The sequence below is a fragment of the Etheostoma cragini genome, chromosome 21 (assembly GCF_013103735.1).
Source record: "Etheostoma cragini isolate CJK2018 chromosome 21, CSU_Ecrag_1.0, whole genome shotgun sequence".
NCBI lineage: Eukaryota > Metazoa > Chordata > Actinopteri > Perciformes > Percidae > Etheostoma > Etheostoma cragini.
In genome coordinates, this window is record NC_048427.1 from 12,033,952 (window position 1) to 12,049,398 (window position 15,447).

The 15,447-nt window shown below is 41.7% G+C and overlaps 3 protein-coding genes across 6 annotated transcripts in view; 2 read left to right on the plus strand and 1 right to left on the minus strand.

Moving 5' to 3' along the window:
- rhbdl1 (rhomboid, veinlet-like 1 (Drosophila)) overlaps positions 1-5,315 on the plus strand; it is a 43,902-nt gene extending 38,587 nt beyond the window's left edge. Inside the window, exon 8 of one of the 2 annotated variants that reach the window (XM_034859843.1) lies at positions 526-5,315. In XM_034859843.1, the coding sequence (XP_034715734.1) occupies positions 526-797 (272 nt within the window). In that variant the 3' untranslated portion in view covers positions 798-5,315. The remainder of the gene's footprint in view (positions 1-525) is intronic. The other variant, XM_034859844.1, reaches the window with a different exon arrangement.
- Positions 5,316-5,801: 486 nt separating this feature from the next.
- zgc:112496 (uncharacterized protein LOC541336 homolog) lies at positions 5,802-8,713 on the minus strand. Of its 2 annotated transcripts, none has more exons than XM_034859845.1 (6): positions 8,626-8,713; positions 8,371-8,520; positions 7,596-7,689; positions 7,137-7,296; positions 6,731-6,883; positions 5,802-6,078 (listed from the first exon to the last, which is right to left on the minus strand). In XM_034859845.1, exons 2-6 carry the CDS (start codon positions 8,493-8,495, stop codon positions 5,897-5,899), a joined length of 714 nt encoding a protein of 237 aa, XP_034715736.1. In that variant the 5' UTR covers positions 8,496-8,520; positions 8,626-8,713; the 3' UTR covers positions 5,802-5,896. The 2 variants fall into 2 exon arrangements, with proteins under 2 accessions (XP_034715736.1, XP_034715737.1); XM_034859846.1 differs by having other exon boundaries at positions 5,832-6,078; positions 8,371-8,513; positions 8,626-8,694.
- wdr24 (WD repeat domain 24) lies at positions 8,614-15,431 on the plus strand. Of its 2 annotated transcripts, XR_004654985.1 has the most exons (12): positions 8,614-8,780; positions 9,708-9,786; positions 10,040-10,524; positions 10,746-10,923; positions 11,039-11,711; positions 12,245-12,357; positions 12,448-12,575; positions 12,678-12,782; positions 12,906-13,243; positions 14,174-14,358; positions 14,568-14,908; positions 15,088-15,431. XR_004654985.1 is itself a non-coding variant. In XM_034859839.1 (11 exons), exons 3-11 carry the CDS (start codon positions 10,044-10,046, stop codon positions 14,734-14,736), a joined length of 2,370 nt encoding a protein of 789 aa, XP_034715730.1. In that variant the 5' UTR covers positions 8,814-8,836; positions 9,712-9,786; positions 10,040-10,043; the 3' UTR covers positions 14,737-14,941. The 2 variants fall into 2 exon arrangements, 1 of the variants encoding a protein (XP_034715730.1); XM_034859839.1 differs by lacking the exons at positions 8,614-8,780; positions 15,088-15,431 and adding an exon at positions 8,814-8,836 and having other exon boundaries at positions 9,712-9,786; positions 14,568-14,941.
- The last annotated feature ends 16 nt before the right edge of the window (positions 15,432-15,447 follow it).

Below are 15,447 nucleotides of genomic sequence, written 5' to 3' on the forward strand. Positions count from 1 at the left end.
ATGTAACCAAATAACATGGCACTTAACTGTGACATTATGACCTAGATTTGTCATTTGAACACTCAAATTTATGAAATTTACCTGAATTTAGGAAAGGGGATTTTTTAGGCTAGCTATTTTCCCTTGTTTCCCTTGTCTTGATGCTAAGCTAAGCTAACCAGCTGCCGGCTGTAGCTTGATATATACCATACAGACATGACAGTGGTATCGATATTCCCATCTAACTCTTTGCCAGAAACAATAGAACAAAAATATGGTAACAATAGAACAGAAGCGAGTCTGGTCTGATGAGCTCACAGCGCCAGTCATGTGCAGATACTAAAAGGATTCTGTCCTTGGGGTGCCCTGGTGGCTCACCTGGCAGAGAGTGCACCCCTTGTTCCAGAGCTCAGTCCTTACTCAGCCCAGGTTCGATTCCGACTTGCGGCCCTTTGCTGCATGTTTTCCCCCACTCTCTCCCCCGTTCCCTGTCTACAACTGTCCTGGCCAAAAAAATCAATTTCATCTCTCTTCTATCCTTCGCAGTGAGTTCGGAGGTGGGTCGTGCAGTCTGGCTCCGCTTCTCACCGCCGCTGCCCTCCTCGGGGCCCCAGCCCAGCTTCATGGCACACCTATCGGGGGCCGTGGTCGGTATCAGCATGGGGCTGCTGATTCTGCGCAGCTATGAGGAGAGTCTGCAGAAACAGTGCTCTTGGTGGGTCATCGTCTTCTCCTTCATCACCTTTCTCCTCTTCGCCATCTTCTGGAACATCTTTGCATATGAGCTGCTGGGGGTGCAGATACCGCCGCCTCCCTGATGAATGCCCCCCTCCCCCCACAGGTCCTCCTCCACATACACACTGACTCCAACCCTGCTCCAAACAAAGGCTCCCCTTTGTCCATAGTTAACATTTCCTCTAAAGTTAGACCCAAATGAAATGATATGATATCATTCGAAACTAAAAAATAACCAAGAATCCTTTTTTACAGATACTTTGCAAATCAAAGAAATATGTCTCTTTTATTAAAGAGGGATTACAGTAGCAACACGTACAGGTGAACGTTCCTCAGATCCCTTTTGAGGAGCATTACATCTTTTTATACATACGTCGAAATTTCATCCACATTACCAGCACTAACCTTTCAGTGAGCAGTTAGCCATTGTGCTCTTTATTTCCGAGGTTTTTGAACAGCTGTTTCATCGGTCGTTCCTATGAGTGCATCTTTCATACACGTAAAGAAGAATCCAAGTTGATGCCGCGTGTCTGTGGTGAAAGGCGAAAGGAAACGAGAACTAAAGGAAGGAAAACAGTAGGAGTGTGTGTTGCAGTGGTGACAACGTTGGCAAAACGCAATAACAAATGTTTTGTTTCATGAAGGTTTGCTTAAAGGCACTTAAAAAGAGTAGACACCTGAATCTGAGACCTATGGCTATGCCACAAATCAAAGCTGCAGCTGCTTTGAACGAAGATTAAGAGAAGAGTTTCAGGAAAAAAGAGTTTATTTCTGGGAGCAGCAATAAAAAAAAATACAGAAGCACCAATGGAATATGATTGCTGATATGATTTTTTGCTTCCCCAGCCCTGCTGTAACTCACAGAGGACATTGGCTTTTTGCAAAATTGCTGGCTCACTGATTGAAAAACAAAAACAACAGATAGAACAAATTGAGCTGCTAAGAAGGATCTCCAGTCCGATTATGAGACATCAGTCAAAATTCTTTGCCCCTGAGTGCAAATGGCTTTACCACAGGAAGGAGGAAAAAGGGGAGGAGAAAAGATGTAAATGTAAGTTTCATGTGGATTCTTTCTTTGGCAATGAGTACCTTAAGAATTATCTGTCATTTTTACTTCATGGGGTCCTGAAAAATTAGAAAACGTGCATTTATTTATGTTATTTTCATGATATTATACCTACACTGTGGATACAGACACATAGTTCACACAACGTAGACAAGATGGGAAGATGGGAAGATGTGAAATGAAAGTCACCACGTGACAGGAGAGAAGCGAATAAGAAGCTCATGAGAAAATGTGAGCTGAAGTTCCCTGGAGGCTCATCACTTCAGCGAGTGAACTCCTCCTGTTGCTGTGTCACACTGACCACCAACTTGCTAGGCGCATCATGTAAAATATGCCATGTCATGCTCTGTGCTCTTAGCGAGACACAAACACACACACACACACACACACACACACACACACACACACACACACACACACACACACTGGCCTCTGCCTGTTCTTGCTCTGACAGACTGAACTGGGGAGAGAGCGGATGTGTCATCATCTGACCTCTGACCTTCATGTCCCAGAGGGCATCGGGGTCTCTCTGTCAGGCCCGGTCTATACCTCAGTTTCTCATTCTTAGGGACTGTATACTTTTGTAAAGGAATGTACCTATAATGAAAAAAAAAAAGAGTGTTATTAAGTTGTCCCCATTTTTCATTTGATAGTGGATGTATATCTAGTATATTTATTTGTAATTTTTTTCCTCTTTGAAGGGAAAAGAGAAACATTTCAAATGGTGCAAAATGCTATGATTGTTATTCTTCTGTATGGCTTTGACAAATAGTCTTTGAGGCAGAATCCCCGGGTTTGTTAGATGGCCACCAATGGCTCAAGCTCACTTGATTTTATAAATCGTTAGTGCTTTACAAAATAAGCCATAGACAGAACTAATTGGAGAGGGTAAAAGAAGAGGAAAAATATGGTTTTGGGGTTAAAACTTGCTGTTTGTTAGCTACAGTGAAACGTGTACATGCGTGTGTGCGCGTGTGCAACACATCATTTCTTCATTGTGAATATTCAACAGGTGATGTGAAAGATGACAAACTGTGCAAATACAAAATTAAACTCTGGACTGTTTAGGATGTTTTCATGTAGCGAGACACATTTTTACAACTTGTTCGTCAACCTGTTTGTAGTCAATGATGCAGCTTCATTTTGCAAGTGCCCATATCTCCAAACTCTCCCCGGCAGCGCACAAATGCCTCAGTGCAGCTCTTCTTTTTGCATATAACAAATTATGGACAGAGCTTCTGTCATATATTGTCTCTAGAGTGAATCAAACTTTTTTGGAAAGCTGAGGATAGGAAAGCAATTACATTTACTCATGCTACGTTCCATTTTTCAGTCTTACAATCAATAATTAATTTGAATGTCCAAGACTGCCTGAGGAAAGAAATGTGTTATGCATTTGCCAATTTTGATAGTTGGTCATAAATACAGTTCTCAGCATTTGTGTCTACATGAAACTCATAGTAACAGGAGACTCTGTATTGAATGAGGAAATCTGTATGAAATAGCCAGAAAAATAGCCATTTTCAGATGCATTAAAAAAGATATGTATATTAATGGATCTTTGATAGAAACTCTTGTGTATACTATGAAATAATATTGCTTGGGATAGCAAAAATACATTGATGATTGATGCATAATACCGTGTTAGCTTATAATGAAGATAAAGAGGATGCCACGGAAGAGGTTAATGCACCTCTTTAACGGAAGATTCATAGGAATATAGGGTTGTAAAAAGGGCTAGTAAATGGCTATGTTTTATATTACATATTAACTGTGAATTTTTCCCCTCCTGGAAGTACGTGCAGGACTAAAATTGAAGACTTGTGAATTCTTCTTGCCCCTAAAAAAAGATACTCAACTGAGTTGTCCTCACACAAAGGGACCTGCCTGGTGTTTGATTTATAATTATGTATCTTCTGAAAAGAAAGCAGACACTAGCATCATAAACAGAAGAACAGAACTTGAGCAGTGCATGTATCTTACATAAGGAAGGTGGAGGGGGTAAAGTTTTCTAGATTAGTTTATTTACTTCTCTGTAAACCAAATCTCCCTGAGCCATCCCCAACACACCTTCTAAACAAACTCACATCCTGTCTGATACAGGCCTTTCCTGCATTCAGACTATTTCTTAAAGGACAGGCGTGATAGAGGCCTGTGTTGGCAAACCTCAGCAGCATCGTACGTGCTCTCCCATCACCTCCAGTGTCAAGATGATGCATGGCTCATCCGAGGACACACCAGAGCCCAAAGCCAGGCCGTAAACAGGATATCATCCTTTAATAAGTGGTTCTGACAGGCTGCATGATGTTAATTTAATTGCTGTCTTTTGATTGACCCATTTGTTTTCATCAGTATAAGGAAGGCACAGAAGAATGGCATGAGCTGAATATATGAGCAGACCATCAATAACATGCAATCTATCACCACCCACCACCCCCCTTTCTTTGACTGGTTTCGATACAGTGCGGTATGAGATGATGTTGTGCCAACTTGTTTGACTCTCATTCTGTGCTCGTCCGATTCAAAAATGCTGCATACTTGACATTTCTCTGCTGTTACCTGTTCCTTTATTTAGTCATCTGTGGGCCTTTTTTTGCACTTATTATAATGTAGTTCACTGACATGTTGGCATGTGCCATATTCTCTACTGCCATAAACATTCTTTTAAGCTTTTATACCTCCCTATGCCAATCCATTGTGCTGTTATGCCCAATGCCTTGTTATAATATAGCCGCCCAGAACTAAGCACCGGGCAGAAAAAGCTGCTTTGCCATCAGCTGTACGGTGTATTATGATCATGCATAGAATCCATAAGAGAAAGAGGCCGCGGTGCAAACAACTGAAATTGTTAATATAGCCAGTAGCTGCTCTGAACAGCTGCTCCCCAAACAAGCCGGCCAGGTTGCCTTTTCTTAGTGTTTATTGCTACTTAGATATACAGTATACATGGGTGACTCTCACTGCAGGACTGTGCAAGTAAAGCAGGCGACTGTAGCTCCAGAGATGAAATTGTACTTACAGCAACTGTGCATACAAGGGTTTCACTAAAGACATTGTACTTGAAATGCTGGTTTCTAGGACCCCAAATGTACAAACATTTGGCCTTGAGAACCAAATTAGCCTGAATATTATAACACAAATGTGCAAAATATAACATCTTAAACTGGATGGGACAGTGCAGACTAACAAGCGTCTGTGAATCCTGATGCTTGCAGGTTGTCATAACTCAACACCTATCCATTATGCTAAAAATAAAAAGTCTACAGTATTGAACTTGATGAAGATAAGTGAACACAGATTTTTGTCTACCACAGCTAGAAACAAGCATACAGTGGTTTGTAACTGCATTCAGGGTTTGTTTCTAGAGATGAAGGTGTATTTTCTGGTTTGTAACAGAGAATGTTGCTAAAGTCGTAGTTTCCCAGTTTCTAGCTTTGGTACAGAATATTTTCATGTTCACAAAACCTGCCTGAGCCCCTCGAGCTCATGCAAATATCAACAGGTGGTTTCTTTAAATGAATCGTTTCCTTCTAAAAGGTTAAAAAGTTATGTCTGTGCTGCTGTGGTAGTTTTTCATGAATTGCTTACTTTTATTGATAAAAATGGTGCCAAGCTTAAGAGGTTCAATTTCTCAGACCAGACAAGAGGTTGTACCAACACAGCGTTTACAAAAAGAAAAAGCAGAAGCTATTTTTCTCTCGATCATGAGGAAATTAAAGGAAAACTAAATTTACATGTGGATGACTTATATCGAAGTCCTCATTAATTATTTCACAATCTATTGTACTTTTTAAATGTTCTAAACGGAACCATTTTATATTGTATATATATGAATATATTTTGTTTTATTTTGTACTGGTCATTGTACTTTGCTTTAATTTAGAAACAATATAAATAAAGAATACTGTGGCAAAATCCTACTGCTTTTTTGTGTGTTTAAGCACAACATCATTATTGTGCTGCAACTTACAGTTGTATGACTAAATGATACCATGCCAAAAAAAAAGACATACTCAATGTACTCTTTCATATAAAGGCTTTATTATTCTGGAAAATACAAAAAAATCAGACAAATATTAAAACCAGTTTAACGGAAAAAACACTGTGCAATAATCTTTATCTTGTTTTGAGCTTCTTTGCTGGTCTCTGGTTAGTGTCGGCATCTGAGCACTCCTCCGCCACACTGCTGGCTTTCACATCAGCATCCTTTAGAAACGGGAGCTGCTGCTGTTTGGCTGTCGTCAGCGCCCACAAACACAGCTCCAGCCTGTGGGGCGTCCAGTCCTGCTTGGGATCCACTGGGGATGAGAGGGCAGGCCAGGCATCAGAATCAAAGTAGATTTCATCAAGCGAGGCAGCTTTATTTGTAAAGCATTTGTATAAGAGGGCAATTCAAAGTACTTTACATAAAAACTATTAAAAACTGATAAAATGCAAGAATAAAAGTTACAGTGCAGTATAAGAAATTAAACATTCAAGAAATCAACAACCATTTAAAGACAGGCAACATCAAAAAGAAAGGTCTTCAGCCTTAATTTAAGAGAACTACATCACATGTCAATTAGCCGACGCTTTTATCCAAAGCCACTTCCAACTTCCAATTAAGTGCTTTCAACCCTGAAGGTGCAAACTCCAGACAACAAGTAGTGAGTGCAAGTACATTAGCTTTAAATAAGCAAAACTACAAGAGCCATATGAAAGTGCACCTTTAAGAGTGTATGTGTGTCTAGATATATATATAGACACACAGTATATATGTATGTGTATACATCTCCAAGGTTCATTTGGCTTTTTTGACAATGATCAACAAAAATCTTATATCAGAGTGATCTAAAAGTAATAACTATAAAATACATAAAAGGTTTTTTTCTATTGAAAAAGGTAAAAAAAATTGACATGAAATGTTCTTTGATTCAATGTTGTACAACAATAAACCTGTCATCATCTCACCTTTGTTTAGTTTTTCCGTGCACTCGATCATTTTGCCCAGGTAGAGAGTGTAGTGCTTGGCTGTGTACTGGATGGGCTTTAGTCCTGGAACACTCTCCATGGCTTCATCTGACATGAATGCAGCCTGTTCTGGAGCTCCTGCTGCCAACACAGCTGGAACAAAATGGACAGTCAGACCCAAACCAAGCTGAAGGTAGCCACGGGGAGAATACAAGCTACTTAAACAGAGAGCATGGAGTCCCAGCTGCTCAATCCACCAGTGTTAGGACTATTCTGTACACTGGCTAAAACACTTTGTGCTTTAAGAGGGTTGCTCGATGCTTTATCAGTAGGAATTATTAAGCTTTTATCTGCTGAAAGCAGATTCGAGACAATGTCTTCAGAAACAGAATGGAAACATGCTCACCTGATGCGGTGGCTGGGCCAACTCCTTTCAGGGAGCTGAGCTGTGCGATAGCTGCCTGCACATCAGGTAGGAGGCTGAAGGCCTTTCTGGAACATTTCTCCACAATGTCCTCACTGTTGGAAGCCACCAGCTGCTGCAGCCTCGGCCTGAACTTCCCTCTCTGCAGAAAAGCATATGGGGCCACGCAAGGACACAGCTGATGTACTTAGCCTGCCAATGCCTCTTTGTAAATATACTGTTTTTTAAAAATGTTTGGGCATTTTATTCCTCTATTTCTATAGGACAGTTTAGACTTCAAAGGGAAGAGACATGCAGCAAAGGGTCGGAGTTGAACCCGCAACTACTATATTTGGGTGCCCGCTCTACCAGGTGAACTAATCATGCACCCTGTTATATTATATTTTTGAATGAGTATTTAGTGACAAAATCTTTTGTTGTGGGTGTGTTAAAGTTCCTTACAGTAAGCTTCCACTCCATCAGTTTCACCAACTCCGACTGAGTGACATGTTGGTCAGGTCGACTGGAAATGAGTGTAGGCAGCTCTTCTTGGTACCTGTCCAAAGATACACACAGGTTAAGCTCAATTACCTTTAATCTTAGAGTAAAGGTCAACAAAACTCAATTTTGAACACATTTTGTGCAGGGATAACCATAGATACACTTTGTAGAGTTACATTCATAAAAAAGAGGCTGTGAACAAAGAGATTTGACAAAACAATCCCACGTGAAGCGTCCACTGGCACTCACTGGCTTTTTCCAGATCTTTTAACTTCATCATAGGGCCTTTGTCTACAGAGGGAGTTTTCTTAGTTGTCATGGAGATAACTTGAGGAAACATGGATGAGAAGTAATGTAAGGGAAGTGCTGTAATTAAATCATACGGATAATAAGCAAATATCAACCACCAGCACGACCCTCATTTTCTACTCTCTGGCTCCATGACAAGAAAGCAAACCCTCTCCGATGATGACGTCACTGTGATACAGTTGAAAGATCCAGAAAAAGTAGAACTTGAGTCGATTCTGGATAGGTTTGTCAAATTGCTTTTTCCAAGGTCAGTAATTGACTTCTTAAATCAAGATGTTTATTTTGAATGACTCGAATATAAATCAATTATATAACATACTGAAAGCCAGCTGATTTTCAACACAGTGTGATTGTTGCCACGTTTCTTTCTTATACAGTTAAATTGAGGGCGGTTTTCTAACTGCTGCTGCGAAGGGAAAAGATTTACCACTTGTCGAGGTTTAGCAGCTTTCCAGTTTTTTTGCCTTTGGCTTTGGCTTCCACTACATCCCAGTACTTCCCATACACGCCCCTCCATGTGGCTGGGTCCTCACAGGCAAACAGAGTACTCATGGCAGTAGAGAGCTCACACTATCACCTGCAAACAGACAAACACAATCTGAATGTCAGTTTGTAAAATCTCTATTCTACAGAAATGGACTACATCATTGTGCAGCTTTGATTCAATAAATAACGCGTTTACCTTAAGAAACCACAAAAACAGGCCGATAATCTCCAGCAAACTCCTGAATGAGTTGTAGTAGTCACGATGCTTCCGTCATGACGTACGGAGTTCCCGCGAGATGTAGAGCAAAATACTACTTCCTGCCGCAAGCAGTGAGCAACAGTTACAGAAAGGTTTGTCCCCTAAACTGCTTTGTTATTGAATTTGCATAGACACTGTCACTCAGAAGGTTGCATTTTTTGTTATTTCTTTAATGTTCCAACATACTTGTAAAATATACATGCTTGTGTCGTGCGCGTTTCGTCTTTGAGAAAGTGCTAGGTAGCTAGGTTAGCCAGCTAGCATTAGCATCACATTCCTGTCATGTTTATGGTGAAAGTAGCCTACACTGGACAGCGAGTTTAGCTATTTGGAGCCAACACATCCGCAGACAAGTGCACACCGTGAAGCAGTTGACGGGTGAACGTAACCTATCTCTAATTTACCATATTTTGGAGGGCAGTAAAACACTAGCAAAACATAAAATTAACGTGTAACATTAGGTAATGGATAGTGGTAGTCAATGTTAATCGCGCCAATGCACGTGTTGGGATTGCTCGTTTTGTTTTTCACCCATTACGCTTTACGTAAGCACAAAACTTTACGACATTACCAGTATTACAGTATTTAAAACTTACATTAATAGTCTGTTAGCAAATAGGTGATGGCCATCCATTATATGCAGTGTTTTGAGTGGTACACATGTATGTATTATATAAACGGATGATAACACTTAAGAGGTTTATCTTGATATGAAAAACGTGTCTATATGTAGCTCAATATTTCCACTTCATTGTGTTACATGTACAGTTTACTCTAGTTTTCTTTAGTAAATACAGAGAATAGTTTGACATATTTGTATATGCTTACATGGTCAACACAAGATCCTCAATTGATGTGATGAACTATGCCAATGTTGTCCTTTCAACATAAGTATGCATCAGTTTGTGTTATCTTCAATCTATTGTCAAAACAGATCCTTTTTGATGACATAACATGTCCCAACTGTAAACTCAGATGATATATTGCAGGGTGTTGCTCACATGCCAATCCTTCACTAGTAAGTTGGCTCTCATGGGAGCACATGAAGAGGACTCTGAGCTGCTGCAGACATTGACAAGGCTGGCAGTTCTTCAAGAAGTAAGTACCGCAGCAGTTTCATTGTCAAAAATGAATTAAAAAAAACACACACATAAATGTTGTACATATACTGTCACCTCCCCTGGCCTCTCCACCAAGTACTGTATTTTAACATGTTATGGTGCCACCTTCTGGTGGATGCTGGATCTGCCTTGATAACATTTCCCAAAACTCGGATTTATTTTAAAGCATTGCTGTTAAAGTAAAAGTCTTTATCTCTGAGCTCAAATACAATCACTGTTGTCTGCACTAGGAACATGGAGAAGATGTCCCGGGTTACCACAGCCCTCGGCAGCAGTGCCATCAGTGGCCGAACTATGTTCTGCCACTTGGACGCTCCTGCAAACGCCATCAGCGTGTGCCGTGACGCCACGCAGGTGGTGGTAGCTGGCCGCAACATCTTCAAGATCTACGCGCTGGAGGAGGAGCAGTTTGTGGAGAAGCTGAATCTACGCGTCGGCCGCAAACCTTCTCTCAACTTCAGTTGTGCAGATGTCATGTGGCACCAGATGGAGGAGAACCTGCTGGCCACGGCTGCTACCAATGGGGCGGTGGTCACCTGGAACCTTGGAAAACCCTCTCGTAACAAGCAGGACCAGCTGTTTACTGAGCACAAACGCACCGTCAACAAGGTGTGCTTCCATCCCACAGAGGTGTATATGCTGTTAAGTGGCTCTCAGGATGGCTTCATGAAGTGCTTTGACCTGCGCAAAAAGGAGTCTGTCAGCACTTTCTCAGGTAGAATATTTTGTGATAAGTGTTTTGCATGACAAACTTTATTTTATTGTGGTTAACTAAATTTCTTTGGGACATTGGAACATTTTTTAAGTACTTTTCTGGGATTGTTTTGTTAGAGGAAAAGAAAGGAAATCACTAATATGTTGGAGCAGAAGTAATGTTTTCACTGTTAGAAATTAGAAACAAACTATATCTGTGGTCCTCTCCCTTTCTTCTTCCAGGTCAGTCAGAGAGTGTAAGGGACGTCCAGTTCAGCATGAAGGATTATTTCACATTTGCTGCATCCTTTGAGAATGGCAATGTCCAGCTGTGGGACATCAGACGGCCAGACCGCTACGAGCGGATGTTCACCGCCCATACTGGCCCTGTGTTCTGCTGCGACTGGCACCCTGATGACAGGTAAAAGAAAGGGACTTGGGGCATACTATCTGCTACTTGTGATTAGTAGGTCTTCATGTAGTAGGCTTTTAATACTGTCAACCGTTATGGAGTTCTCTTTTTATTTCCATTTCAGGGGATGGCTGGCCACTGGTGGCCGGGACAAGATGGTGAAAGTGTGGGACATGACCACCAACCGGGCCAAGGAGATCTACTGTGTCCAGACGATTGCCTCAGTGGCACGGGTCAAGTGGCGGCCTGAGAGGAAGTTTCATTTAGCCACCTGTTCCATGATGGTGGATCACAACATCTATGTGTGGGATGTCCGCAGACCTTTCATTCCCTTCGCCACATTTGAGGAACACAAGGATGTGACCACTGGTATTGTGTGGCGCCACCAGCACGACCCTCATTTTCTACTTTCTGGCTCTAAGGACAGCACACTTTACCAACACATGTTCAAGGATGCCACCCGTCCCGTGGACAAGGCCAACCCCGAGGGTCTGTGCTTTGGACTGTATGGTGACTTGGCCTTTGCAGCCAAAGAGAGTCTGATCAGCAGCGACGCCAACAGAAAGCCTTACCCTGGAGGCGACCGACGCTACCCAATTTTTTTCTTCAAGAAGCCCGACCCGACCGAACAGTTTGCCCATGTGTCCAGTGCCCTTAGCGTCTTTGAGACAGACTTGGACAGTAACCGCATGGACTGGTTTGTGAAGACAGCACAACTCTACCTCCTCTGTGGGAAGCCATTTGCCGAGCTGTGTGATCACAATGCAAAAGTGGCGCAGGAGCTCAGAAGACCTCAGGTCAGACAAACGAAGACTGTTACAAATCTGAGCTATACTATAAATAATCCACACAGGTTTTTATGTTGTCAATTTAAATGGAACCTTGACAGATAACGATTTAAAAAAAAAAATGTATAGGACATATAACACATTTTTATTTATTCTATTGGAAAAGTAAGTAACTGCACTAGGGTGGCAACTAACAGTTATTTTCATTATCTATTAACGTTCTGATTCTCGATTAATCATTTTGTTGAAAGGGTCAATAAATTATAAACAACGCCCATCGTAAGTTCCTAGAGCCCATAGTGATGTCTTAAAATGTATAGTTTTGTCCGACTAAACATAATTTCTCCTCGAAACCCAACAATGACTGTTAGGGTTATTTGAAATTGAGTCTTTAAACTAGTAGCCTTAAGCCCATATTATCAACATAAATAGTGTAAGTAATGACTTTAGGAATAAGAAATGTGATTAAATTGTTTCTTGACATCAAGTAATTTTGTTTGGCATGTGTTATGAATAACCAATCTTTTTTCTGTAATACAAAGGTTTCCACAACATGGACCATGTTGAGAATCATGTTCTCTGACCCAGCAAACCTCACAACGCCCGGTCTAAACCACAACCTCAATAAACTGGGCACCTTGCCTTTAATGAACAGGTAAATAGGTGTTTTAGTGTGCCCTTACAAAAACTGTTATAACCAGTAATCCCCATTATCATCTGATGTTGATGTACATTATGCTTTCAGTTTCAACATGAAGGAAATTAGTTCAGGGATGGGCACAGAGAGCAGACTGGAGCGCAGTAAAGGTGAGAGCAGGCAGGACAACATCCACCTAGAGCCTGGAAACTCGCACGCCACCAATAATAATGAAGGTGAGGGTGGCTTTCAAATTTCTTAGAGGCTTATCTGTTTGTCCTTGTGTTTTTTGTATTTTATTTTAAACTAAATAAGCCATTCATTCGATTTCCCTTCAGAAAATGAGGAGACCGAGGGAAGCGACGGCCAGGCTGAGTACATGTTCTGTGATGCTGAGTTAGATGACGATGACCTCTACTCCATGGAGAATGACAACCAAGCAGGTCAGTCACAGTCCTATCTCTGAGGAAGCTAAAAGAGTTGCTTACGTAAGTGACTATTTATAACTGCCGCCATGCTCAGCGCTCTTTTGTCTACTATTATCTCTGCTCCTTTTGTCACAACAGAAGAGCAGGAGTACACGCTGCCCCAGGAGGCCTTCCAGCTGCGCCACGAGATCATAGATAACCTTCCTGCTCCAGAGCACCTTCAACAGGACAAGGCCGACTCCCCCCACGTCAGCGGCAACGAGGCAGAAGTCAATTTTTTGACACCCATCGAGTCCTTCTCGCTCATCTCCATTTCCCAGTCACTCTTCAGCCCACATTTACCCGCCAGCTTCTTCTGTCCCATTGTGCGGGAAATGCTGAGCTATTATGCCGAGCAGGGCGACGTGCAGATGGCCGTGTCTGTGCTTATCGTCTTGGGGGACCGCATTCGCAAAGAGATTGATGACCTCACCCAGGTTAGATAGAGATTAGTGTTGGAAAGAAATCATCAAATATTTAATGGACTAGAACTTAAGAGTTGTTTTTGTTGACAAAGGCATTAACATAAAAAAATTTAAAATTTAGTTTCTTCAGAAAAAAAAGAAGAAGCTTACGTTGTGCTCAAAAGAATAAGTCACTGACTTAAAGCTAATCTTAATGTTGAAAAGCAAGCACGAATTGAAAGTAGCATCACCTCGGGCTTCCGTCTAACCCTTCCCCATGCCCTCGGCCTCCCACCCACACACTGAGGTGCACGAGCACCGCTGCGATGCTGCTTCAGATCAGAGCGGACAAAGGACCGCAATTTTACTTCATGTCTCATTTACTGATGAGCAAACACCTAATTTTATCATACTGAATGTTTACAACAAACATGACTACTGGTAGCACTGCGGCAACGACTCACATTTATCTTAGGCTTGTACTCTGGAGGGGTAGAGGACGCGCAGCGGGGCTTGGAGGTATTTTATTGGTTCCTTCCAAGAAGACCACGAGGCAGTACTTACTGGGTATTTTTACAAGATTACCGCAGCTACAGATGACAGATGATCTTTCTGCTCCCTTCTCAGAGCCCATAAGTTATTTTTTGCTGTTGGGGTGCAAACAATATTTTAGTAAGTGTGTATTGGAAATAGTTACAAACCCTAGAGTTTAAATATGAGAAATCAGGATAGTTTGTGTAAATACAGTAAACCTTAGCGTTTGTTCCAAAGACAAATCCATTGCAAATCATTCCTGTGAAATTGAAAAAGACCAGCAAAGTTTAGGGATTCTTTAGGCTTAATGGATGACTGTAAGTTGTAAATGGCTTAGGTGATAACTTCTAAAACACCCAAGTCTTAAAATTCAATTACGACGTGGCAGTTAAGAAAACCTAAACCCTGAACCAGTTGTTTCTATTTCAGGAGCACTGGTACATGTCCTACATAGACCTGTTGCAACGATTTGAGTTGTGGAACGTGTCCAATGAGGTCATCAAGTTGAGTACGTGCAGTGCCATAACCTGCCTGAACCAGACATCTACAACACTTCATATCAACTGCAGCAACTGCAAGCGGCCAATGAGCAACAAGGGCTGGATTTGTGACAGGTATGGACCGTTTTATTGGGGGGGTTGGTTACTGGACCATTCCTTTGTTGGACCAGTAACTTCCTGAAGTCTCAACAGAAATTACACCAACAACAAATGTTTACTGCTTCTTCTGCTATCTTATATGCAATTTCTGTACAGTACACTTGGTATTTATTTAATTCTGACACAAACCAAGCTCTGACAAATGCCCTGCGTTACTCCTCTAGGTGCCACCAGTGTGCCAGTGTGTGTGCAGTTTGCCACCATGTGGTAAAGGGACTGTTTGTGTGGTGTCAGGGCTGCAGCCATGGTGGACATCTGGAGCACATAATGAACTGGCTCAAGAGCAGCGCTCACTGCCCTGCTGGCTGCGGCCACCTGTGTGAGTACACCTGAGCCCATCACAACCACTGTTCACACAGCTGCTGCTCTGAGGGAATCGAACCTCACACCGGCCTAGATCAGACACACACACACCTTAGACAAATGAAACGCCTTTATTCCTTCACATGGGCCTGGATCCTTTAATCACTGTGGAAATGTGTGTGTGTGTGTGTGTGTGTGTGTGTGTGTGTGTGTGTGTGTGTGTGTGTGTGTGTGTGTGTGTGTGTGTGTGTGTGTGTGTGTGTGTGTGTGTGTGTGTGTGTGTGTGTGTGTGTGTGTGTGTGTGTGTGTGTGTGTGTGTGTGTGTGTGTGTGTGTGTGTGTGTGTGTGTGTGTGTGTGTGTGTGTGTGTGTGTGTACACACACATCTGTTGGAGGATAAGTGCTACATGTGCTCTCCTGGACAGCCATTCAAGAGCAAAGACATTCATATTTGAATTAGTGAAATTGTATATAAGCATATGTTACAATAAATATAACAATATTTTTTTTTGTGGATTCACACTTGGTGCATTTTACGTTGTTTTTAAACCCCTCGAAAAATCCCGAAGGCTGTCCAGGAAGAATTCTGTTAATCTGAGGTAGATTGTTAATGTTTGTACATAATGCTACATCTTATTTTGAAAGACTGTAGATAATGTTGAATTAATTTATATAAGAAATGGCTCTCTATTCCAACAATATATTAAAGCAATACACTTGAAGTTGTTCTTGACCATTAAAG

Bases quoted from the DNA above. Each gene is read 5' to 3' on its own strand.
- zgc:112496 (XM_034859845.1), bottom strand. From the start codon at position 8,495: ATGAGTACTCTGTTTGCCTGTGAGGACCCAGCCACATGGAGGGGCGTG. The intron at 7,297-7,595 runs GTAAGGAACTTT...GCTTTTCTGCAG, and splicing joins TGATGGAGTGGAAGCTTACT to AGAGGGAAGTTCAGGCCGAG. The intron at 6,884-7,136 runs GTGAGCATGTTT...ATTTTGTTCCAG, and splicing joins TGGCCCAGCCACCGCATCAG to CTGTGTTGGCAGCAGGAGCT.
- wdr24 (XM_034859839.1), top strand. From the start codon at position 10,044: ATGGAGAAGATGTCCCGGGTTACCACAGCCCTCGGCAGCAGTGCCATC. The intron at 12,358-12,447 runs GTAAATAGGTGT...TTATGCTTTCAG, and splicing joins ACCTTGCCTTTAATGAACAG to TTTCAACATGAAGGAAATTA. The intron at 13,244-14,173 runs GTTAGATAGAGA...TTTCTATTTCAG, and splicing joins AGATTGATGACCTCACCCAG to GAGCACTGGTACATGTCCTA.